At 38.8% G+C, this 25,619-nt stretch overlaps 1 protein-coding gene across 2 annotated transcripts in view; it reads left to right on the top strand.

Annotated features, from left to right (window-relative positions):
* Positions 1-24,522, top strand: part of AFG1L (AFG1 like ATPase) — a 63,532-nt gene extending 39,010 nt beyond the window's left edge. For both annotated transcript variants that reach the window (XM_019613069.2, XM_010707533.3), the window contains 6 exons: positions 6,986-7,068; positions 10,563-10,633; positions 10,890-10,990; positions 19,618-19,758; positions 20,911-21,024; positions 21,719-24,522. In XM_019613069.2, the coding sequence (XP_019468614.1) occupies positions 6,986-7,068; positions 10,563-10,633; positions 10,890-10,990; positions 19,618-19,758; positions 20,911-21,024; positions 21,719-21,853 (645 nt within the window). In that variant the 3' untranslated portion in view covers positions 21,854-24,522. The remainder of the gene's footprint in view (positions 1-6,985; positions 7,069-10,562; positions 10,634-10,889; positions 10,991-19,617; positions 19,759-20,910; positions 21,025-21,718) is intronic.
* Positions 24,523-25,619: the final 1,097 nt, after the last annotated feature.

Here is a 25,619-nt window from a genome sequence, read left to right as displayed (position 1 = left end):
TCCAAATTTAAAATTGGAACAAACACCACTTTCCAAGACTATTGCAATTCCCTGTATTTCCTTATTGCAGGTAATGAAGAACATGGGGAAACAGGACTAAAAAATCAGTTAACTGCTTAAGCATTGCACTATTTTTATAGATCAGGTAGGCTTTTGTATTTGAAGTTGATTTGATCTGTGAAAGGCAACACCTGAATATCATGCTAAGTAATTATGTCTGATTGTAGGATTAATTTTTTTTTTCAGGTATGGGTCACAGCAAATTCAGTTAGGGTAGAGTATGTACAAAGCTAAGAAATATGCAGATTTTCTGTTGTAAGATTGTGTAGAAATTATTTACAGTTAATACTTGCATAAAGGTTAGAAAGGTTGATGAAGTGATATTTAGTTTTGCTTTACTATTCACTGCATGTCAGAATGTAATTATGACTGATTCATGAAACTGTCTTAGCAATGAACCATCTTTATTAAAATGCTGATCAAGACAAGAGCTGACAGTAATAAAGAATAGAACATTTTAGTGTTGTTGCTTCTGAATGATTGCTAATTACCCCAGAGGTCACATATAGTGCTTATGAGGATTCATTGACATTTTCTTTAAAGTCTACTGTTTCAGCAACATGTGAACAGGAAGACCAAAAACTGTATGCATACCCAAGAGTGCTTGGACCAAGTTTTTATCCATCACAAAATACCTGATGATTCTTTCACCTTCCCTCTCCCCACAAGCACATCTATAGTCTCATGAATCTGTGTAGGAGAAAGTTAGGCATGTTACAAACTCTGTTTTTAACAGGGCCAGTTTTAAGCATGAATAAAGTGAGCAGCTCTTTGAAGGTCCTGCATCCGTGCCATGCTTGCCTGCAACTGTTAGGGTGGTTTCCTAATGGAACTGAGGAAGCACAGCATGTATTCCTCATGCTTCTCTCAGCACAAGTCCCAGTCAGACCAGTTTCGTGTTCTGAAGCATGCTGGTGATTGCTGCTTGCTGATAAATTGGAGACTAGGCTAAAGGTAAAGCCTGCAGTATGCCTTGCAGGTCAGAAAACATGTTTTTAATGGCACGCTGCAACTGACTTGAGAGGATTCTTGTTCTACCAGAGTTGTGAAACACTTGGGAAAACACCCGCTGTAATGATATCCTTTGGATAAAGAAACCCTTTCTTGAAATCACTTAGGAAAAAAAATAAGGTCAAATAAATTTCTAGTGGATAACTTGAGGCTAAGTGAGTCATTCTGGTGAGCTTCGTTTACCCAAGGAACTCTTTCTCTGTTGCAGGCCAAGGCATGGTGTATTTATGCATTGTGTATTCTGGGAGAATGTTTCTCTTCTTGGGTAGATGTACGTGTATGAGGAGAAACATTGCCAATGAACAGTCTCGTTGCTTTCTGATTTGATAGATGGAAGAAATACCAGAGTGGTTAGAAGTTACACTTCTCACTTAGCTGTGACCTGAGTGTGACAGGCTGAGGAAGCTCATCAGGTGTGGAAATTAGGGTAATCATCATCCCAAGATGAATCACTTCTGTCTCTGTCACTTCACACCTTCTCTGGGGTTCTCAGATAGGGTTTGTCTGTTCTTGTGGGCCAGCAGGACATAATGTATGCTTTTGTATTTTTATTTTTTTTTAATACCGTTAAAGTTTGGAGCAGAAAATGATGATTGAGTTGACCTACAGTGGTCTTGGATAAAATTAAGGAATAGCTGCTCATCAGCATTACCAAGGGTCATGAGCTGATCGCAGTATTTGAGTTAACAGGAACATATTTTACTTAGTACAGGTCCATCCCGGACTCCAAGGCCATTGGCATTTCATGTATCTTATTGTGATACATGGGGAGCAAACATGGTGAGAAATTGCAGGTTATCCAACTCGTTTGGACCATCTTGAAATTTTCTGAAACTTTTGTTCCTCTACTTAAGAAACCACCACATCATGTATTTTAAGTAGTTCAAGCATTTTAATAGCTACCATTCAGGAATGCAGCTGCAGAGGAATATCAGAGGTGCTTACAAGAAGAAAAATATTTTAAGTCTATGGTTAATAACTTTCTACTCAGAGTCTTACTTTAACTATTTTATGTGAAGACTGTCAATTTAGGTGTTCTGACTTGAACTCAGCCTTAAGGCTTTGTTTCTTTTCCTTCTGGAATAGGAAGTTTTTCTACCACTTCACTGGAAATGAGTGCATGATCAGGCTGTATTTTTGACTTACTAATTGCTTTTTCAGTATTGTAATTGTATTTGTTCTTTGTATACATAAATACATAAATGACTTCAAAATAAATTGTATGACTAATTAATTTTGTGCATTTAATTTGAATAGGGTAAATCAGACTAGAAATGTCTCAGTAGAATAGAAAATCTCTCGGAAACTGAAAGTGGTTCTACAGGAAAAGACCAGATGAGCTGTAGTTTCAATTTTTACACGTTTTCATCAAAAGGGAAGTAAAAATGTTAGCCTAAGCAAGTGGAATTTGTAATTGTAAATCTCCATCTTAAAAAAATAATAAAATATATACATATAGATATGTATATAAAACTATGTAAACTAATAGTTACAAGTGCAGCTTTGACAATTAAGTACTAACACTCTGAAGCCACTGGTTAGTTCTTTGACTGTTGATTAGAACTCCGTGGTGGTGATTAGTGACTGTGAGGATGCAATCACATCTGCAGGATTTAATCAGTTCGGTGGTGGAGAAGTTAGTCTGAAGACAGAGGGAGAAACTAGAACTTCTGCGTGTAATTCTGTTAGGTTTTTGGGTGTTTTTTTTTTCAAGCTATAGAAAAAAATAAGGGTAAGAAGTAGAGGTGTGTCCTTTTTTTTTTTTAATTAAGAGTTTGTGGAATTTGTGACTGATAATATTGTGTTTTTTTTTTTCTGGTTCTGTAATAAGAGGAATATAATGTTGCTGACAGCTCTGAAGAAGTGAGAAAATGCATTGTGGCACTCAATGTGCATGACTTCTGTGGCATTTGGCATTTAATTCCATATTATGCAACCATGCATCCATTTTTTAAATTTTTGTAATTCTCATATTTTACATTTTTAGCCTGGAAATGCATGTTTTAGTTTCTTTTATTTTCTTCTCTTACGTGTTTAGATTGCATGCTGTCTTTTTTACCATTTAAAGCATTTACAAATATGAACGTTTTGCCCCGTGTGCTCCTGTGAAGCAGATAAGTGAATGTTTACATGTATAGACACAAAGAGCCTGGGTGGCTACCGTTGCCTACAAAGGAAGCCCCAAAAGGAAAATCCTTCAGATCTCTGCTCTGTGCGTAGCTTCCTTGTGACCTTTTTGACTCTGGCTTTGAATGAAGGTGACCAAGTGCTGAACCCCCCCCCTTTAGAACAATCTCAATCAGCACATTCTCAGCGTGGATGAGAAGTGCTGTTGTTACTGCCTGTTGGTGCAAGCAGTCCTCCCACAGCAGCCCTGAGTTCACTGATGCTGCTGTCAGACCCTTTCTCTCCTCACTGTGGAGTCTGAGCTGTTTGTGGAAATAGCAGTGCCCGCAACGGTGCTTGGTTGTGTGATGTTTTGTTGGCAGCCACTTCTTCCACCACATCGTTTAATGATTGCTTGTGTTATATTCATGCTTCTGTTTTGCTTTTGTTGTTATTGTTGTTGTTATTTTCCAGTAGTACCTACAGATCTGTGCTGTACATTCACAGGAGAAAGCTGTTCCTGCCTTCCAAGCTTACAATATAACAACAGCAATTGTGTTGGAAAGGACCGCTTTCTGGAAACACGTTGCTCCACAGATTATAACATTTTCTTTTAATGGCAGGGACCATCTATTTTATATATATTTATACAATGTCTAACACTAGTTGGGAGTGTACTTTGAAACATCTCAGTGAAAATAATTATTGGCAAACAGTTGCAGATATTTATTCACGTGAACCCACGGAAGGGTGGCTGTTCTTGTTTAGAACATGGGTTGATGTACAGTGGTTACAGTACACTGCTGAACGGAGCAAAAAAAATTAAGATGATCCGAAGAGAAAGACAGTAAAACCTTGAATGTTTTCCATTTTTCAAAATTGCCAGTAGCTGTCCCCTACAGCTAAAAACTTACAGAAAATGTTGTGTATCAGAATTGTGTTTTTCCATCTTGTGTATGTTCTGTTAAGTTGACCTTGGCTTCCTAAGGAAGCAAAAAATCAATAGGACTGTAAGAACTGTATTTGATATATCTCTGAACTGGATGCTGCTCTTACTTTTCTGGATGAAAGGGACTATAGTCCATGATAGCTAACAGGTATTTTCCAAGTAAGCTATGTAATGTTACAAGACTTTGGATTCTAATGTGGTGTGATCTAATGTGGTCTATGATTATACACTGTAAGGTTTATAGGAAAAAGTAGTATCTTTCCCTCAGGCAACTCTTCATAGCTGTAAAAGGGCCCTAAACCATAAATTAGCTTTTTGTAAACGAGTTGTTCTTCGCTGGTGTTGTTAATGATAGTGATTTATCCTGAATATTGATACCACTGATTATTTTGAAGGATAAGAAAAGAGAGGGAAGTTGGAAGCGATGCATCCACTTCATATCTATGTCAACAACATTTACATCTCCAGTTCTTATCTCCAAAACTCGTTCACTGCAATGTAATATCATGAGTCAGAACAGACTGTGATTGTGTTTAAGGAGCACAGAGTTTGGAAGCAGAATGCAAACAGACTGAAGTGTTTCCTCCCCAAGTGCTGATACGTATTTTTGCACGCCTCACTGACCTGTGTTGTTTTCCCCACTGTTGGTCTGTATTTGAGCATGTACTTTTCACAGCAATTATTAGCAGCCTAGCTGCTAGCACTGCTGTAAATATCAGCACGATGAATTTACACCAGCTATAGTGTTTCAGGTGCTTATTTTTTTTTTTCTGTAATACAAAAAAACATGCCATGCTCCTAAGTACGTCTAGTTCTCTGTTTGCTGTTCTCTCTGTCTTGCAACACAGCACCCTGCAAGAGCGGTATGGTTTGGCATCCTGTCTTGAGGGCCAAAGAGATGAGGCTGAATTCATGCTAAACTTGCCATCTGTTGTTTCCAAAGGGGAAAAAGAAAAAAAAAAAAAAAGAAAGGTGTTAAACAGTATTGCTAAATATCAGAGTATCTAAAATCTAAATAAACTCCAACATCTGCACATCCTCCATCTTGATAGCAGGATTTTATTCCCGCTAATGTGAAGAAGATAATACTTGAGCTAATCTACTACTTTGAAAAAATACAGCTGTAGGCAGAAAGATGCCCAGCGTCGCTGCTTATCAAGGAACAGCCAAGTGCACAGCTTTGCACTGAGACTTCAGCAACCTCCCTTCCAGCCCTGCCTGCCTGCCTGATGCTGAAGAAAACGCACACACCCTCCTTTCCTTCCGCATTTTATCACACGCCTCTGCAACTTTTTTCTTCTGCTCCATTACTCTTTTCCTTTGTAAGCTTTCACCAAGAGAAAGGGAATAGATTGTAATAATATTGTAGCACCAGTGCTATTGTGTTTGCAGTAGCCTTAGCCCGGCATAATGATTTGATTAGCATGGCTTTCTCACTTACCGCAATTAAAAATACATGCGTTTCCCCGGGATTCTGTGCTCTCAGAATCATTTCTTCATCACCTTTCTTTCTTTGTATATCTCTGCAGAGAAGCTGGAGGTTTAAAATAATTACAGAACCTTCAGTAATTGTCAGGGGCAAAAATGAGTGCCGTGAGTCGTCGCAGTCACTCTGGCAGATATTTGTATTCGCTAAGTCTTGTGCAACACGTTTTTTTCAAAAGGGCCATTGTCCCTTAAATCACTGAGGATAGTAATTCAGATATTTAAGGATGCTTTATTCTCGCTGCGAGATTTGACATTTCCAATTTTGATATCTGAAAAAGTTTGATAGAGAATATGAAATGCTAAGTGAAAATATTAAAGAGAAACTGGTAGTTCATAGTGCACTGACACTGCAGAATCAGTTACTGGGTTCCACCAACCCAAAGAACTCGAATAGGGCTGAGTTACCTACAAAAATAAATTAGATTGGTTTAATTAAATTGCTGATAGAGTTATATTTTCCAAAATATTAAAACTTTCCCTCCTTTTTTTTTACAGCTTCTTTTGCTTGGGGTTGGGTAACAGCTAGCAGTGGTATATGTTGGCAGCAATACTGATAGATAAACAGAGATATTTCCTTTACTAGAGGCTGTAAAATCTTAATCCCACTGGGGTTAGAGAGAACATTGCTCTCAACCTTAAGGTCATGGATAAATAATAATAATAATAAAGAACTGTTTAATACAGCAGGTATGAATGCTCAGGAACATCTGTATCATACTCAGAAGCTTAATTTTTTTCTTTTAAAGTTCCTTGTCTGAATGGATGGTACACTGTCAGAAAAGGTTTGGTTTTTGTAGCTTCATTCACTCCCCTTTATGCTTCGGTGCATTTTGTAGCAGGACTTTGTACGGCTTACATATATGATGTTTGACTTACAGCACTGTTAATCTTAGTCGAGGGAAAAAAAGCAACTATTGTTAGCTGGGTGAGTAGTAGTTTTAGTCATCTCTGTTGCTAGAAGTTGGTTGTGATCTGTTAAACATTTATGGCTCCTCATTTCCTATTTTTAAATTTATATTCTTGAATGTCAAAATAATTATTTCTAATCCCTACCATGTCCAAACAGAGCCCTATCAGAGTTATTAAGTAATGCCCACTTTGTTTATTGCTCTTCCAATCTGCGTAAATTTTCTAACTGATACATTTTTGAGAACAGTCACTTTTTTTTGTTTTGAATGTGTGTATAATTTTCAGCTTACTTCTTTCCTTCAGTAGTGATAAAGGAGACTTCAATTTTATGTCTTAAATCTGGGTTGTAGGTGATATTCATGCTGATAGTTTGCCACAGCAGTGTGCCTTCTATCTAATACAGGCAGTAATAACCACAGCTTTATCTTGAGGAAAGCTTCTTTCTTTTTTCCCTCTCTGTAGAAATACTGCAGCACAGTCCAGCTTGATTCTGGAATAGACTACAGGAAACGAGTGCTTCCTGCTGCTGGAAAACTGTACTACCTGTAAGTTGATCTACAGTACGGTATTTGCCCTCTTTTTCCTTATTAGCCAATAATTTCCTAGTGAATGGGAGATGGAAAATGTGTAGTAGAATTAGCAGGGTGTGACTTTTCCTTTCTTTGCTTTCTGGTCCATTTTGTTCAGCAAACCGCCTTCCATTATGTCTCGATATTAACTTCATTAAACTACATTTTCAGTACCCACACTAGCATCGTTTATAATGTGTGACTGAATAAAAACTAATTAGATTTTTTGGGGAGGTGTGGTGTTTGGAGAACTGAAGTGACAGATGGTTAGAAAGTAATGAATATCCTCTTGTAAGAGATTGCACAATTCTCTTATAATAGAAGAACATCCTTATTGTATTTAAGTAATTAAGTATTTGTAGAAATCTAATGACAAGGATTCATTTAATGTTGGGTGTTTCCAATGACAAGGATTCATCTCGTGTTGGGTGTTTCCAGTGCTGTGGATTGGAAAAAAAAACAGCAAACTCATATTTTGACATTTTCTGTTTATTGTGACAAAATTTCTTCAGCGCTTCATTCTGTGTTTGCAAATAAATGTCTTTAAAGATCACATTCACAGTTGCAGCATTATCTGCCTACTAGAAATGTCCTTTTTTTTCTAAAAACTACTTGGGAACCTTTACATTGTAGGCATTTTTCTGTCTCTTATTGGCTCTTAAGTTACAGTATTATTCAATTGGTGACAACACGAGTAAGGCAGACAGTAGCTTAAAATAAGATTTTTAACCACGATATCTTTCAACTCGGTGTGTAATATTGATTTAAAATCATGTTTGCCTTAAGAAGGGTGCAGTATTTTCACCTCTGTCATGAATATTTGAAATCAAGCAAGCCCTCATTGTTTCACTATAAAATTAGAAGTTTTACTTTTTTGTCTGAAAGAAGATAAGCAGAATTGCAGCAGGTAAATTGTTCCTGGTAAATGTGGACGAAATGACAGATTTCTTCCTCGCCTTTATTTCAAACCTATGTTTGAATGTTTTCCTTCATTGCTTCCTTCATTCCAAGGTTGTTAGGGCCTGGCCCTACTGTTACTTGTTCACATGTATAAAAGAAACATACTCAGCTCTAGCTAATTCTGGAAGGAAATTACAACATCCTGTGTATGGAAAATGCAGCTTAAATGGAGGTTCTGCATCTGCAAAAAAGCTCAAGAAAAAGTCTCTTGTTCTGTATTCTTGTATGGCTCCATTTTTTATTTTTTATTTTTAATTTTTTTTAAGTTTTATATTGTCTTCTTGGAGGTGTTACTGGGAGTAGCCGCTGTTATCTCAGAGTTGGTCCCTGTGGCTCTTATTCTGGTCCCTACACAGCTGTCCTTGCTTCAAGCTGTGCTTAGTGTGCCTGGTGTACTCTGTGACCTTCTGTTCGATAGCTGTGGAAAGCCCTTACCGTGTTCTTTTCTTCACTGTCCATACTCTAAGTAAATGAAGACTGCACATGTGGTTTCCCATAGGTAACAGGCTATCTCAGAGGAGAAGGAACATGTGAATAAGGCCCAGGAGCAGTGCTCTTCTGTGCATTTCATGATGTTCTGCTGAGAAACTTAAAACCAAGTGAATGGCAGACATTGCTGATAAGTCTTTTCCATGTTCTGACATTTGAAGGATGTTGACTACCTCTAGAACTTAATAATTCATTTGGAAGTAGTGAAAAAATAGAAGTCCTGTAGCTGCCATTGCAGATAAGATGCTTAGCCTCATTGTCCACTCCTTCTCTGAGGGAATTGCATTTATTCTTCTATTCAGACTTGTTCATTGGAACTTTCAGAACTCACTTAGTGGGTTTTTTTGGTGTATTTTTTCTTAATTATTAGGTACTGTATAGTATTTTGCTTCAGATTTTTGAAATCCATTTAGTCTTTTCCCCCAAAGAAAATCTTTTTGTTCAACATATGTACGTTCCACTACTAAAGGTTATAATACCATCATCATAATTTTTTTTTAACTCCTCACATTGCTTCATAATCTGTGTAGTCTTTTCTTCATTCCGAATAAGGGTTGCATCTAGGGGAGTTGCTTTAAGTTTCTTTTACTCATCTGAAAGCAATCAGTGTAACATAATTACATGATGACTGATCAGTGCAACTTCCTTGATCTCAGTCTCAGGTGTCTATTTTCAAAACAAACTTTCTTGGTAATTAGGTACAAATATCCTCCTTGTGTCATATTTGTGTGTTTCTCATAGTCTTTATATCACACTTTGTGACGGTACATGCATGCACAGGTGCATGTTCTCTGATACATAAGCGCTCTCCTCCCTGTTTTATGGTTTTGTTCTGGGTTTTTCCTTTTCATTTGTCACCTTTTTTTAGAAATCTAATTCTTTTGGAACATATTTTATCTGACGTAACCTCTTACTTAGAAGAGTTTTAAAGAGGTTTCAAATAGAACTTGCAGAAGTCTTTTTCCCCCAGATTCTCTGTGTCTACAAGGTTTAGTATCACTAATTTTGAACTACTAAAGTAGTTATTTCAGTTTTGCTTTTAACATTTTTAAGATGCTTAAGGTTAAATGAAGAAGAAAATACTTGTGTGATTTGCTGATCGTCACTTGTTGCTTTATGGATGTCTGTGTGCAGCAACACAACTTCAGTGCATCTGCTATCTATAAAGGTAGACTTTTTGTGCCAAATATTGTACAAGCTTCAACAAAGCATTATATATTTTAGCACAGGTTTGTTGTGTGCTGTAGCCTTAATTTACTGTTCTCTGGTTTTGAACTCAGCTAGACATACTGTCTTATTTAAGGAAGATGGACACAAAGAGTTTGGCCTTGTAAACCATTATGGGAAAAAAAATTCTCTGATTGGACTGATATATCATTCTTGTGGTATCAGAAGTAGAACATAAACTTCAGCTGTGTGCACAGATATTGTACATTTTCCTTACTCGTGGTTGACCTTTTCCGAAACACTGTTCTATGGGTTAGCGGAAAAAATGAAGCAGATACAATTACTAATGCTGGCATTATTAATCTCACTTTAATTTTACACGCTGCGTACATTTCATTCAATACAATCAGTTGACTTGATTTTTTTTTTCTCCATAAAGCTGCTCTAATATTTAATTTCAAGAAGTCCCTTCAGACATTTCAAAGGATACTTCTTTAGGTGCTTGACTGCCTTGCCTTGTCTATTTGCTCTTATTTTGCATGCTAGATAGAGCCAGAAGCCTTTTTTCTCATTGTGTACACATAGTGTTAATGGATCTGCTCTGCCTGTATTGCCTCATTACTGGAAACGGCTCAAAACACAGAAGTCTTTCAGTGTATGCAAATAAGGCAGAATCATCTACCTGAGAGTTAATATTCTCTACTTTTAAGTGTATTCTAAATCTAATGTTTGTATTTAGAGCATAACATCCTGTTCTCTTTTCTATGGGCAAAAAGCTAAGCAGGCTCAGGCAGCTGTTTGATGTTGGCTTCAAGTGTTATTAATTTCATATTCTATTATTCTTTTCACTGTAGCACAAGTGAAGCTGATGTGGAGGCTGTCATGGATAAGTTGTTTGATGAGCTGGCTCAGAAACAAAATGATTGTACGTAAGTTAATTTCTCTTGAAAGAGAATACATTTAGAACACAATGCCCAATCTCCACTGACCAATTAATAAGTTCCATTGCTGTATATGGGTTGATGCCACACTCAAGTGGCAGTCATTGTATCAGCATTTTGTCTAATTTATGTGTTGAATCATGTGCTATTATTCATCAAGCTATGCATTTCCTATCTGTAAGAGATGAATTTTATAGTAATTATCCAGAGAAGATTGAGTCTTTGTTCATGTTCCCATAGTAACTAGACCAAGGATTCTAAAAGTGCAAGGCAGAGAGCTGAGGCTGAATAAAGCGTGTGGAACCATTGCAGACTTCACATTTGAAGAGCTATGTGACAGAGTGAGTACCCAGTCAAATCTAGATCAGTTAACGCTCAGACTTCTCACAGTTTAAAAAAACACCGTACAAACTTACTATTTTTCCAAGTCTTAAGGAATTAAAAGCTTTTTTAACCCATAGAAAGGTTTTGAATTTAAAAGGGAAAAAAACCAAAAAACTAACAAAACTTCCCAAAAGAACAGTAATCATTTTCTTTTTAATGATATGGTAAATTCACTTTTAATTACATTGTCTTCGAAAATCCTACTGCAGTCTGTGCCTGGCCTAGGATCATTGTTGGAATATTAGGAGACAAAACATAATCATATATAAAAAGCATCCAAACACTGTTTTTAAAATTTGGGTTATAAGTTGGTAGTTGAGCAAAAGACTAGTAATCCTGCTGCTATCAGATTAATGCTTTGCTGCTGTTCTAATCTGTTGTTACATTCCTTAGTTGTGACTCGCTGTACAAGGCCTATTTAGTCCCAGGCGTTCTTAAAAACTTGCTATTTTTCTTTAAATACTGCCAAATTCTGTTAGATGTGTTTTGTAATTGTATATGGGTGCAATTACTGAAATGCTGTCTGTGTATGACCTCACAGGGTGTGAAGACAGTCCCCCAGGAGTCTTACACCCGAAGTTACTGTGATGTGATCACGACCCTTAGCTGGGCTGATAGCACCTTTATTCTTTTTTTCCCAGTATGTTCATCAATCCTTTGATTGTAGCATTGTTTTCACTTCCTTGTAGGCATTTTTTTCACTTCCTTGTAGCTACTGAGGTGATAACCGGTGAAAGTGCTTTTCAGATAATTACATTGCAGACTGTAGGTTTTGGACTTCACGGGTTTTCAGTTTCAAACAAAACCAGTTTTTGTTTTTGTCAAGTAAGACAGGAATTTTGGTATAGTTTATATTACCTGAACATTACTGGCTTCTTCTAAGAGGAGGTGACTGAACCTTTAATAACGATGTGGAAAAAGAAAAAGGTTTTTCAAGAAAAACTTAATTCTAGATGAAGCAGGGTAAAATATGTATTTCACTAAAGAGTAGTAAAATAACTTTCAATCTGTTAATAATTTGAGAATATGTTATAAATAGCCTGCAAATGCATTTCAGATAATTAGCGCTGGAAAACTGGGCTGAGATCTTTGACAGGGTTTTTATTTAAAGTGAATATTCTGCAAGTGAAATTCCAGAGCGCTAAAGAGGGCTACTGTGTGCCAGTGGTAACAGACAAACGGGCAAAAAACATGAGTAGGACCTGTGTAACTTCAGTCTATCAGTCAGCTTTTAATCCAGAAATGGGCTTGGAAAAGTTGGTTCTGGTTTCATAGTGTAGATAATTAAAGAATGGAAATGAAATGAATTTCAGTCTCCCTGACTTTGCAGAGAAGGCTGACTTTTCTACATGGTGTTCTTACTAAGAAATTGGCATTATCTGTTAAATGGATTGAAAAGTTAGTTAACTAATGTATAAAAATATTTCTTGCAGATGGGTTGTTACCAAATGGAATGCTAGAGTACTGAGGCCTGATTTCTCCTGGGTTGGTGGCATAGAAAGGAGGGTGGAAAGACTGTTTTAGCTTTGGAAACAGCGCTGCGAGGTTGATGGCAGAACGTTAGCTGTGGTTTTGACATCAGAATTTTTGAGAAGATACCGAAAATTCTGAAGAGGCTGTTGAAAAAAGCACAAATTATTGAAACTGGAGAATTTGTGCCCTCGCATGACAGATTTACAGTTCGTTTTGTTCAGTTTGTCAAAAAGAAGACTGGAAGATAGTTTTGTAACGCACAGCTGTCTTAGTTGGAAAAAATAGAGGTATTAATAGGCTCCTAAATCTAGCAGAAGAAACGTGATGAGAGCCAGAGAATGCAGAGAGATTCAGATTAGAGGGGAAAAAAAAAAAAGACAGTAGCATACTTCCCTCAAGTACTGAAGGAAATGGCAGAGCCTACTTGTGCTATGTTTTGTGTCCTAACTGTGTATCATTTTAGGAAGAGGTGTTTGAGCTAAAATAGTAATTGTTCTTAGGCTGACTGTCTCTAAAATGTAGGGAAGTGGGTGATCTCAAGATCTCTTCTGGTCTTAAAATGTCTGCAGCAGAGATGTGAGGGTGTTGGGATCACTGCTGTCGCTACCCTTTGTGCATGCAGTAACTGAGTTCAGCAGCTCACAGGGGAACGTTGGGGGGCACACTGCCTGTGCTCAACCCGCTTGTGCTTTTGGGAGATGGGCAGTACTTACTCTACCATCAGTCTGTGTGGTGATTGCAGAGTGCATTTGCCAAGGCCAGTCACTTCCTGAGGTTTGAATGGTGCCCTGATCGTGTATAAAGCATCTCCCTGACACCAAAGCAACTTTCTTCCAAATTTGACATTCTTGAGCCAAAACACGGAAGCACAGTTTCTCATCGAGTCACTTGTAAAGGAAAGTTTAACTTGAGAGCAGGTAATAGCTTTACTCTCAGAAATACAGTAAATTACTGATTTTTTTACAAATAAATACGTGTTCACACATACAGACGTATATTCACATGAAGTCAGTTTGAAGCATGCATATAGAATGGGAACGTTCTATGATGAAAAGGAGGCTTCGTATTAGAATGTATCAACTCTGTTCAGACTTCTATTTACAATAGCTGCTCCAAAACTCATGCTTCCTATTCATTATGTTGGCGCACAGTGTCACTGGCAGATGGTGGCGGGATGGCAGTAGAGGTTGAACGTTCCCAGCAGAACCCCATTACATGTTGTTGCTGTGTGACAGATGGCAGCAGAGGGGCAGTCTGACAGAATAATGTCTGACATGGAAGTATGAAGCAAAGGTGTGTCACTGAGTTCCTCCATGTAGAAAAAACTGCCACCCACTGACATTCATTGACACTTGTTGAACATTGATGGGGACCAAACAGTGGATGTGAGCACAGTGAGGCAGAGGGTGCTGCGTTTCAGCTGTGATGACAGCGGCAGTGGATCACCTCCACTGGTGCTGATTATTACAAGTGCAGCATGCAGGCTCTTGTTCATCATTGGCAAAAATGCATAGGTGATGGTGGTGACAGTGTTGAAAAATCGTGTTTTGTAGCTGAGAATTTGCTCTATCAAACATTGTTATTGTGCTCTCTGTGTCTGTTGTAGTTTCCATGGAAATAAATACGAGGCGTTAGTTTCAGAGTGACCCACATAGTATTATAGTTTATTATCTTGCTTCACATCTTACTATATATATTTTTTTCCATATCAACAATAGGTCTAAAATAATGCATCAGGTATTAGTAACTAACAGTTGCCAATTAATCTGTATAGAAGTAAAACACAGAGACACGTGGCATGCAGCTGGTTTGATAGCATTAATTTTTACATCAGTTTCCTCTTTGAGGAAAGTTACATGTTTTAGCTGATTCAGTTCAATTCAAATGTTAAAATTTTTCTTTTTTTTTTTTTATTTTACTGGATTACGTAAGCATGTGGGAAACTGTAGAATATGGAGTGATAGAATATTGATCTATTTCAGTTGCTTTAAAGCAAAATAAAAAGCCATTTTTCAGGTCTGTGCCACGTCTGGGGCTTACATGGCAGTATGGTGGGTGGTGGCATGAAAGTAGTTATCTGCTTATTAGAATGGCTTCCTGTAAAATGTGCTTCTCTGGTGTAATCTGTCAGATCTGTGTTTTTGTTCCTTTTTTATCATACCCCCATCAAAGCAAAGTTTCATTCCTCTGCACGCACATTAAGGTCAGTATTCATTAAGCTTGAAAAATCACTCTCTGCCAGTCCTCTTTCTTCACTTTTCTTTTAAAATTTTGTTTAAAACCTGTTTGTTGTGACAGCTTGGCTTGACTCCTGATCTGGTATAAATAATTGAGGCGACAGCATACCTTGTATTTAATTCTCAAGGACCTAAGGGAGTGAGTAGATACTATTTATCTCCTAGTCGTCTTTCAGTCTTCCTCTCACTTGAGCGTAGCAACTGCTGCCCTCTGCTGGCAGTACCTATAAAACTGATTTTATGGATGGATAACTAAGGAATGGTGATGTTAAATGCCAAAATGCTATTCCTCTAAGAAAACAAAACGAAAACAAAATACCCACCTCTTTACTGTTGGCAATCATAACCATTTTTCTGAACTTTTTCATATCTCTATAGCATAACTTGCAATAGTCATGGCTGTAGCTGAAGGCAGAAGGAATTCTGCTTTGAATTGATGTCATCCATGAAACCTGGAAGACTGAGTTTCAGAGGATGTTGGTCTAGTACCAAAAGCTTACTTGTAGCTGGAATTTCTCTGTCCCCTGTACTATAGAGGCAATATCACTTTCTTGATTCGCAGCCGTAGTTGTGGAGATAAATTTATTACAAGTGAAGTTGTTGTGGTAACAAAAGCCACAAAGAAGAAATGCACAATTTTTCTTCAACACGAGCATTTGAAAAGTCCATGAAAAATGAGGCCTTGTAACACACCAGTAAAGAGGACAAAAGTAGTACTGATAAATGTGCGTTATGTGAGAATCTCTGTTCTGTATCCTGGGTCAAGGGCCCTACAGGGTGGGAGGAAGCATTGGGTAATGCCATTCAAGACTTTATCAGATGTCATATATGCAAGAGATCTAAGTTAAGGTTGCACAGGCTAACATCTGTCTGAACTGTCAGTTTTTTCAATGTATCTTCTTTTTGTGTGATTAACATGAAGAGGGGTAGATTGTTTTGGATATTTTTTGGGAGGTTTCGTACTGAGAGTAGCTAAAACATACTTTAAAGCATATTTAAAAGAAAGAATAACAGATCAATCAGTTTATATTTTAGCAAACAGGTTATATAGCCTCCTATCAAGCAATATCAAGGCAGGCTACATGATTTAGAGTTGCGGACTGACTCATGATGCTTAGTTAGGAAACACCAAATCAGTACTATTATTTGGAACTTTCCTTGGTATGCCCTCTGATGTGATCTTTAACGACACAGTGACATGCTTCCTTTTTATTTATTTTTTTTTTTTCACAAGACCCCTTGAGTAAAACTTACTAAGAAATTGCCTTCTTCATTAAATGCCCAGGTTATTTATAGGGCTAAGTGAAGTCCTCTTTGACTTTGACCAGCCAAATTTTCTAAAAGGTTCGTACTGCCTTAAGACTCTTTAAATTTCTTCACCAGGTTAACTGCACCCTAAATGCTTTGTTTTTGCTTAAACTTCGATGTAGATGCATCACAGATCTATTCTTCAGCGTTTGCTGTTCTTACTTGAATTGTGATCTTGAAATGTTACATTGATGCTCTATCTCATCGACCATAGTAGTGGCTCCTTAGGAAACAGCAGAAAGAGCTTTGTAATTTTTTGTTGCTGTCTAATATGTAAGTTGTAAATGTTATATAGTCTTAAACTATATTTTGTTTTTAGGAAGTTTTGAAGTGTTGGAGTTTCTGCATTAAATTATAGTCACTGTCAATCACAACTCCTCAGTGTTTTATTGGAAGTAGCCCTGGAACACCTCCCAGTGTCAACAAGCAAATTTTCTCCTAAGATGAAATATCTTTTCCTAACACATGTAAAGTGTTTTGTATTCTTCAGGCAAACTCTAAAAGATGAGCTGCTTTGTCATTGATGAGCCACCAAAGACGGGTGCTTTCTACTTTAATTAATGGGATATATAATAGAAACAGATGACAACTAACTCTTAAAACAGTCCACTGAGAGCTCCAAATAATAAACATCCTACTCGAACTGAGATGATGATGGCTGAAAATGCATTAAGTAGAGAGAAAAACAAAAACAAATGAAGACAAGAACTCAGTCTCCAGCAGGCTGAAGTGGGGTAAGCACTCTGTAAGGAGGCTAGCCCATGCTAGTGCTAATGCGTTTTGCATTAGTACAATGCCTAGAAAATAGTGACTCCTGGCATCAGAGTTAATGACAAAAATCTACAGCAGTTTTACATCCAGGAAGAACAGTGCAATGAGAAAAATTCATATCTGCTAACATTTTGTGCTAGACAACAAAAATCTCGTTAGGTGAAAGAGTGGGTAACAAATGGTTATTGACAATTATTATTTTGCTACAGTTCTGAAGCTCAGTTCTGATCAATAACCAGTAAAACAGAAGGAAGATCAGACAGTACCAGAAACACGTACCAAATTAAGTGGTTATTTGTAGGATGCTGTTCAGAGGACCAGATTAACCAGGCTTAACTACTAGTTAGAAGATTACATATCTATGTTAATATTAGGAGGAAGTTTAGCTTCATTAGTAACTTCAGAGAAAGTAATACCTTTGTGTGCTCTACTGAACAAAAAAACAGATGACTTTCCATCACTGGCCAAGGTTCATAAAATAAACTTCAGTACTGCAGACTTACAGAGGGGACAGTGGTAAGTGTTTGAAATTGTTTCTCACTAATCTTGTCCTCTTATCCAAGCCTCAGTTGCTGGAAGTCAGAACCCAGCCAGTACTGAGGATCTTGCTTCACCGGAAGCAGAAGGCCTATAGGGCAGTTTGAGTGGCAGGCTGTTGGCTGCTCTAACAGTGGAAATCCTCTCCTAGGAGCCTTTGTGTGTAGGGTATACAGTCTGCATCTCTAGCAGTGGTGTCAGCTGGCCTTGAACCCATCAGTCTGGCTTTGTTTCCTTTGCTGCACGAGTTAGTTGGTTAGGGCAGGGCTTTAAACTATCCCCAGAGCATTAGTGGTTGTTCCTTCTTTTTACAGAAGTAGAATAGGGCAGAAGGGAATTTGAAGGACTTGTCCAAAGTGAGAGCGTTATGCTGAGATCAAGATTAAAAGCTTTGTCTCCATCTGCAGGGCCGTGTATTTCTCAATTCCAGAAGTAGAGGGTTGGAGAACTTTTCTGTGTGGAGAACTATACAGCTAAACTGTGTACAACAGCTGGCTGCTTCAGGGATTTTGTTGTGTCTCACCAGACTCGAGTCTTGGTGGGGAGGTGCAATCTTATTCTGCTAAAACAGTCATGGCTGAGTGGCTCAGATCTTTCTAATAAGATCTGGGAGTCTCCAAAGGCACATTTCCATCCAGGCTTACAGAATATCACCACTCAGTGCTGATGTAGGTGTTTCAGAAATTCTTGTTAAAAGACTCAGAATGATCTGCCTTCCTTTAATTAGAGGAGTTTCGAACTGCCTGCTTCTCGTGCTGCTGAAGTAGGTTGAATCCTTGTTTGGCTGTGATAAGGATGCCTATTATGACCATCTATAAAAATGTCTTTATGGCAGTAGGAAGAAGCAAAAGTAGTAAATGTATTCCTTTCTTCACAAGGTGTGTCGTGCTTTTACAGTTTGCCTTGTTTTCTTTTGCACTCACTATGATTGTTTTCCAAATAGTCTTGACCTTTATCTAGTGGTGAGATGCCAAGTGGGCTGGCTCTGCAGTGTTTGTCCACCAGTTCCTTTGACTTTCTTGAACATTTTCACACCATAGGGGGACTGAAACCGGAGAGAAAGTAAACAGTATGTGCAACTTGGAGCTGGCGATGCGATACGTACTGCCTCTTTAACACTGCTAAAAGTGCTTGAAAGTGTAGTAATTCTTTCCCACAGATGTTGCAAGGAAGTTGCGTGGTTGTGAATAGGGAAGCAGCTGATTCACCAGAGTGCACGTGGGGGAACTGGCTTAAAGTCTGGGTCTTCGATCCTTGCCTGTGAGGTTGGTTGATGAGAAGCTCTCCTTGTTCCTATTTGTCACCAGAAGAATTTCTGGAATGCCATCAAAGTTTCGCTGTCCTCTGATGGTGTGTGGACAGTTTCTGTGGGGTTTCCATTCTCAAAATAAAACCCAAAGTCTTCTTCAGGATTATCATTAATAATCACCCATAATTTCTTGAGGAAAGATTCTAGTGAAGCAGCTATGCTTGGCCTACAGTAAATTTGTTTATTAATTTGCTACGTACAATATTTCTGTTTTCCTGTTTTTATGCTATTAGCAATATTGCTGTGCTTTATAACCATGTTGTCCTGTTGAGACAGTGCATTTCATTAGGAAGGGAGTTGCAACATTGTGCAGGATGCTGCTGATCTTACTCTATGGAATGGTTGCATCAATATACTCAAGTACCCACACAAGTAAAACTAACGAGATGGATTTCAGGTGTATGATGCTTTTTTCCTGAATACAGTGACTTAAAAGCTCAAGGTAAAATACTGCCTGCAGTTCTAGTAGGGTAGACCTCACAGAAAAATATGGCCTTCCATATAATGAAAGTAGTTTTAAATGAATACGTTTGAATACTTGAATGAGGTACCACTTCTTGTCTGTATCTTCTGTTGATGGTTTAGGTCCTGCTCATTGTTCAAATTATTTATGGTTTAGGTTGATATTGTCGCTTAATTATTTTTGTTCTTTTCTTCTATATATTACTGTTTCACAGTATGTGTTTCATTTCTGTTTGAAATTGTCAAGACATTAAGTGGTCAGGGTACAGAAGAGCCAAGTTTTTAACAAAAAGTGTTTGGGTAAAGCTATTAGTATGAGCGAGCACACATTTGCCTGTGTCAGTAAGAGAGAACTGAACTGTTCCTGAAAAATAAGAATGTGATGCAGACTTTTCACCCTTCCTTCTGTAAGCATAATAGTTCAGGGTACAGTGCTATAGATCTTTCTCTCATGGGTTTCCATTTCCTGTGGTTTGTTTTGTTTCAGCCTCTTGGGGCCGGTGACTACTTGGAAATATCAAAGCATTTTGACACAGTCTTTGTTCGTGACATCCCGCCTCTTACCATGGCAAAAAGGACTCAAGCTCGGCGTTTCATTACTCTGATTGATACCTTTTATGAGCATAAGGTGAGAACCGAGCCTTGCAGACATGACTAGGAGTAACAGCAAGAGCCCCAGACCTGCCTGTTAACCTTCAGCCAATTAAATATCAGTACTCTGGAAAACATAAGCAGCAAAGGCTGCAAGGAAACATCTTCTGGTTTCACAGATTGCCCCATTGTGAATAAGGCAAATGAGGAGGCATTGTATTTCTGCGAGTAATAAGCATGACCACAGTTTAATAATGAAAGATTGTGTTGGAGCCTACCTGAGAGTAAGTGGTTTCCGGCTGTGTGGGCACTGGTCAGGAATCCTTCCTGCACTGAGCACTAAAGAGTTAATAGCATTGTTACGTTATTAATTTTAAAGGAAACAATTGCTTTGGGCTTTACAGTTGGTTGTGGAGCTGCTAATGAAATAGTAACGATAAATACAGCACTTCGCTTGGATTTATAGTGGTTTGCTTCCAGATCATGGAAGCAAAATCAGGACTATTAAAGCAACCAAAAAAGAGAAGTTCATGTTTTAGATTTTTTTAAAAAGTAATGAAAGAAAGGATTTTACGTGTTATGTTCGATTATATATGCATAAACTTCAGTATTTATACAATCAGGAAATATAAATTGAGATTTTTTTCAAGTCTGTCCTGGCAAGATGAGAGAGGCCCCGACCCAGCAAGGTGCTGAGGTTCCTGGTGCTCACTGGCTGCCTGCATGCAGTGTGCAGGCCAGGCCGCAGTGCTGGGACCACAAGGCTGCCTGTGTCCCACTGCACCTGGAATCTCCTCCCAGCAGATATAGACCAGCCTTTGTTATCAGCAAACAGTGTGTATCTGAGTGTGTAAGGTGCGAGAGGAGTGGCTCAGACTGCTGGGACATCTCGAGTGTACGCATTCTTCAGGTAGAAACACATGGGCAGTGCACCACGTGTTTAATAGCACAGTTGTTCTGTTCTCTGAGTAAAAGTTAGTGTTTGAGGTGCTATTAAGGAAAAGATCCTGTGAGGTCAATATTCCAGATCAGGAAGTAAGGTTAATCTATCAGCAGTGTTAGAGAAAGGAGAAACACATGGAAAAAGAAGCCACGAGCTCCTACTTGAGGTTTGCTTCTCATAAAAGATGCATGCTATCCCTTTTCCACGCAGCATGGGTGCTGAATATGGTTGCCTGGTTCCTTTCAGGTGCGCATTATCTGCTCTGCAGCGACTCCTCTCCAAAGCTTGTTTGTGGTGGAAGCCGGCAGCGGTGAGCTGGAGGACAGCAGAGTGTTGATGGATGATTTGGACTTGAGCCAGGTACATGATACTAACATCCTCTCCCTTTTGTAACAAAATTGGTTGTGGTCTCATAATGACAGCAGCAGTTTTAAGAAGAGGAATCAGGTAAACGTTTAATCAGTGATCTGCTTTTTTTTTCTGCAGCGTATCTGTCGCTCTCATAATTGTATGCTTTGTTTCTTACTCATAGTCGAAGAAAATATCACACTATATAGAACCATTTTTGCATCAATTTTAAGGTAATTTTGATTGTTAGTCACTAGATGTGTTCAGTGATGTATGAAAATAAGTTTAGCTCCAACATTTAAAATCCTTTTCTGTCTCCTGCTAGGCTGCCCAGGGCTGCCTCACACATCTTCACAGACAGTTCTCTGTGTTGCTCATTCTGTTTTCCTTTTCTTAGAGATACTGTTAATCATTTTTAAATTTGTTTAAATCAGCATACAAGTAGCCAACAGAGAAGTGGAAGTAGATAGCTAGTGTGTTAGCATCCAAATTCTTACTTTGCTGTGCTCTGTCAGAGGATTGCTTAGCTGAAATAGGTGGTTTTATTCAATTTCAGGAGGTTAATTTCGTTTTCTCTTGGTGCCATGCTGCTGTTTTTGTTGTCCAAGCCTGTAAAGCACTCAGCAGATAAAGACTGAGGTCGGATGCCCTTCAGTACGGCTCTGTTTCTCACTTATTGTGGTACTGTTTTTGTGTACTGATACAGGATTCTGCCAAAGGTCTCTCCATGTTCACAGGAGAAGAGGAAATCTTTGCATTTCAGCGTACTATCTCACGGCTCACAGAAATGCAGACTGAACAATACTGGAAAGATGGGGACAGAAACAAAGAGCAGTTGTAATTAAAAGTTGAATAAAAGCACCAGAAATTATGCAAAGAAGTAAAACTACAGAATTAGAAGGCCTTATAGCACAACCGAAGTAATAATGGCACTTTATCATCTGGACTGTGTTTCTTTCATTGTTTGGTTTTCATGCTTAGGACATGAAGACTTATTCTTCTGTACCCTCAGTGTGTGGGCATGTGAAATTTTACCTTCGATTTATTTTCTGTGAAACGTAATTTGATATTGAGGAAATGTAACTGGATTAGGATTAGTCTGGAGACAAAAGTCACTGGGCTCTGCAGGATTCACAGTGGGTCGGGAATGCTGTTACCCAAAGAGGGCACTTTGTGGATCACGCACTGCGTCTGTCCCCTCTTGCACAGTTTGCACAAAAGAGAGATGGAAGGCTTTCCTGATGGAACTCCTCATGTTCTGTAGCTCTCTGCAGAGAACTACATAGCTCCTCTGTAATCTATTCTCCTTTGTTCTTTTTCCCCTCTGTTTTCTGTGTGTAACCATCTGTTGACTTTCAGACTCCAAGAGTTTTGTGTAATCAGCCCGTTGCTCAGTTTGGTTAATACAAAACTAACAGTTTGATCCCAGAGCAGTCTGAGGAGGAGCTAGAGGGTACCGGAAACCTCAGAGGATTAAATCCAAGTAATCACATAAGGTAAAAGAAACTGCCTTGGCAGTGTATACCATAACTTGTAAGTGCAACTTAGTACTTCCCCTGTATTTTCCATTTCTTGCAAGCTAGGTTTGCTCCTTTCACTCTGGTAATGTATTTCTGAACTTTCATCTCTGCAGCACCTTCCATCACTAGTGACACATCTGCCCTGAGCTGGCAATGGCAGGACAGTGCTACTGAGGCAGTTCCACCATTTTGCAATACAAGTGTGTTTTACCAAAATGTATTATTACCAAATATTATTACCAAAAATATTCATCTCTGCCTTTATGATGCCCGTTTGAGCCCTAACTCCCATCACAATTGAAGCAAGCTTTTAAAAGGGACTTTTTAATAGGAGGAAGTGGAGAGGTCCTGTGCACTTAAGAGTTGTTACAGTAGTACAGATGCTTTGGGAGTCTCGTGCTCAAGTCTGGATTCCTGTTCTGACCACTTCTTTGGCCTGGGAATTACTTGTACAGGCTGTGCCTGCTCTCCAGATAATCTTTAGAGCCTGTGCTTATAGTTTACAATTGATGCAACTCTGTTATGCCCACAGGAGTGACTACATCTGAGAATTTTAATGTATATTTATGAAAAATCCAATGAGAATATATTACGTTTACTTAGGAATTGCTGAAGAATGGATATATGCTTTATTTATACATACCTAAATGTAGGTAAAGCTAATACATATAATTCAAGTGTGTGGTCGTATATTTGTACATAGCAATCTCTGCTCATCAGCCTGGCCTAAGCTAACAGCTGTCCTGAAGTTCCAGCTTACACTCAACTTTTCTTTTTTCTAATTGCATAAAACGCCCTTGGCCTTGTCCAATTTATTTATTATGGTAGATATTTTTTTGCATTATTTAAAAAACAGTGCATACATTTAGCTCCTATGTCCTCCTCTATCTATGATAGAGAAGAAATGCAGAATCTTACAGAAATGCAGGTGAGACATGGGACACATGAGAGAGGAGCTCTGGCAGGCTGTGTTCCCACAGAACTTAGGCTGTGGAAGTCTCTGTGGGTTAACCTCATTAAACCAGGGCTTCCCAGGAGCCCTGGGGCTGATGTGCTTGTGCTCCAACAGGCACAGTTTTGCATGGTGGTATTTGAGGCTTTCCTGTACTCTGTGCACTGACCCCAAACTCAGATTCTCCAAGTTTCATGGAATCATAGTCTCATTAAGCTTGGAAAAGACCACTAAGATAATCGAGTCCAACTGTCAACCCATTGCCACCGTGCCCCTAAGCCATGTCCCTCAGTGCCACATCTACCTTTTTCTTGAAAATCTCCAGAATTTTCTGGAAGCATAGCCCCTAATTGCAGCATGCCTGCAATTCAGAATCATTGAAAGCATCCTGGGATGCAGGTTAGCTCTGCTGAGCCATAGGAGGGAAGCCACTTTCCCAGAAGCTTCCAGAGTCAGCACTGCTCCCAAAACACATTCCTCAGTAAAGCCATAGTGCAGCCTTGACTTGGCCAGGTAGGAAGCCTTCTGCTGGGATTCTTTGGTAGGTGCTGCCAACAATCAGGCAGAGGAAATGGGGAATATTTCAGAAGCATTTTGGGGCTGAAAGGAGCTGGAAAAACAGGAAAAGCTGCTATAATCTGTGCAGCATTTGTGGTTGCACTGAGAGCGTGGATTGCTGCACTGAGGTCAGGACCACGAGGAGAAGTTGCTGGGACCAATCTATCTGCCAGCCTGGATGCCAGAGCGGAGATCACTGCAGTACCTGCAGAAGAAGCATATTGCATGCATCCACTGCTTTAAAGAATGTAAAGCCCTATATGCTTCTTGTAGGGTGTCATTTATAATTGTGTGGCATGCATAAATTCTCTTTCCAATGGCAATTTTGGGGTGGGATGGACCTGAGGCCAAATAGCTTCCAGGCAATTGAGCATTGTATGAGATGTATCCCTGAGGCATGAATTAATTAAAACATTAAGATGTTTTAATTGCCAAAATGCAAACAATGAAATGCCTGTGAATAAATTGTCCCTTAATGGCCTTGAAATTGCTGGATTTATGCTATCCCAAGCACGGGCTTCTTGGGTTTTTCTTATCTTGCAAAAACTCATGTCACCTCAGATCCGCAACGTGTTTTTGTTTAACTTTTAGTTACTGAGTGAGCATTAATGTAATTTTTTGAAACACAGCAACCTTATTGGTGCAGTATGATATTTTGCTGTCACAGAAAGTAAAATTCATGTGATTATGGACCACGTGAAGTGCTTCATGTTGGTTTGTAAAGGCTACATCCTGGCTGAGAATCTCTTGGCCAATGTGTTGCAAATACCTGACTGACAAAGGAACCACAGAATCACCAAGGCTGGAAAAGACCTCAGAGATAAACTATTTCCAGTGTCCAGCAATTCAGGATACAATCTCTGAGTGTTGTTACTTTATCTGTGTAGACAACCTATCTTTAAAGCTTCATTTGCCTTTCACATTCTTGTGCAGTAGCTCTTTTATTATTATTTTTTTAAACAAATAGCACAATTCTGTCATTCTAAGCTACTGATTTTCATTGTTTGCCTTTGCACAAATTGAGGGAACAATTGCAGTATTGTGGGCATAGTGAGTCAGCCTACCCGAGGCCTTCATAGGAATTGGAGGTATGCTTCTTACGGTGTTATTTTGATCTACAAAGGGAAACCACAAGTGGCTTTTTGTGAATAAATGTGATCATAGTGACACTGCAGCTGGGTAGATGTCACCTGCTTTGCAGCAATTTAACCATGAATAAATGACCAGGTTTCAACCGGTGCTCATCACGGCCACCAGGCATCTGCCAAGGAGGAAGAAGAGTGTCTCCATCAAGACCAGAGGGACGCAGATCCAGGAGGTCTCTTCCTGCAGCTGTCTGGATCTAAACTACCCCCCCTCAGTTTCCTTGTTGATAAAATGAGAATGTTATTGTCTTATTTGCTAGCCCTGGAGTGCTGCTGGGCTTAGTTCGTAATTATTTGGATATACTGAGGCTGTGGGATGAAAGTGTATAAACAGTGCAAAATAAAATTAGCTACTCCATGGGGAGTTTGGGGTTTGGGTTACAGAATGAATGCCTTCAACGAAACACCACGTGCCTCTTTGCGGAGTAATTT

This window comes from Meleagris gallopavo, chromosome 2 (assembly GCF_000146605.3).
Source record: "Meleagris gallopavo isolate NT-WF06-2002-E0010 breed Aviagen turkey brand Nicholas breeding stock chromosome 2, Turkey_5.1, whole genome shotgun sequence".
In the NCBI taxonomy this organism is placed as follows: Eukaryota; Metazoa; Chordata; class Aves; order Galliformes; family Phasianidae; genus Meleagris; species Meleagris gallopavo.
The sequence above is the reverse complement of the archived record's forward strand: the minus strand, read 5'-3'. Positions and strand labels throughout refer to the sequence as shown.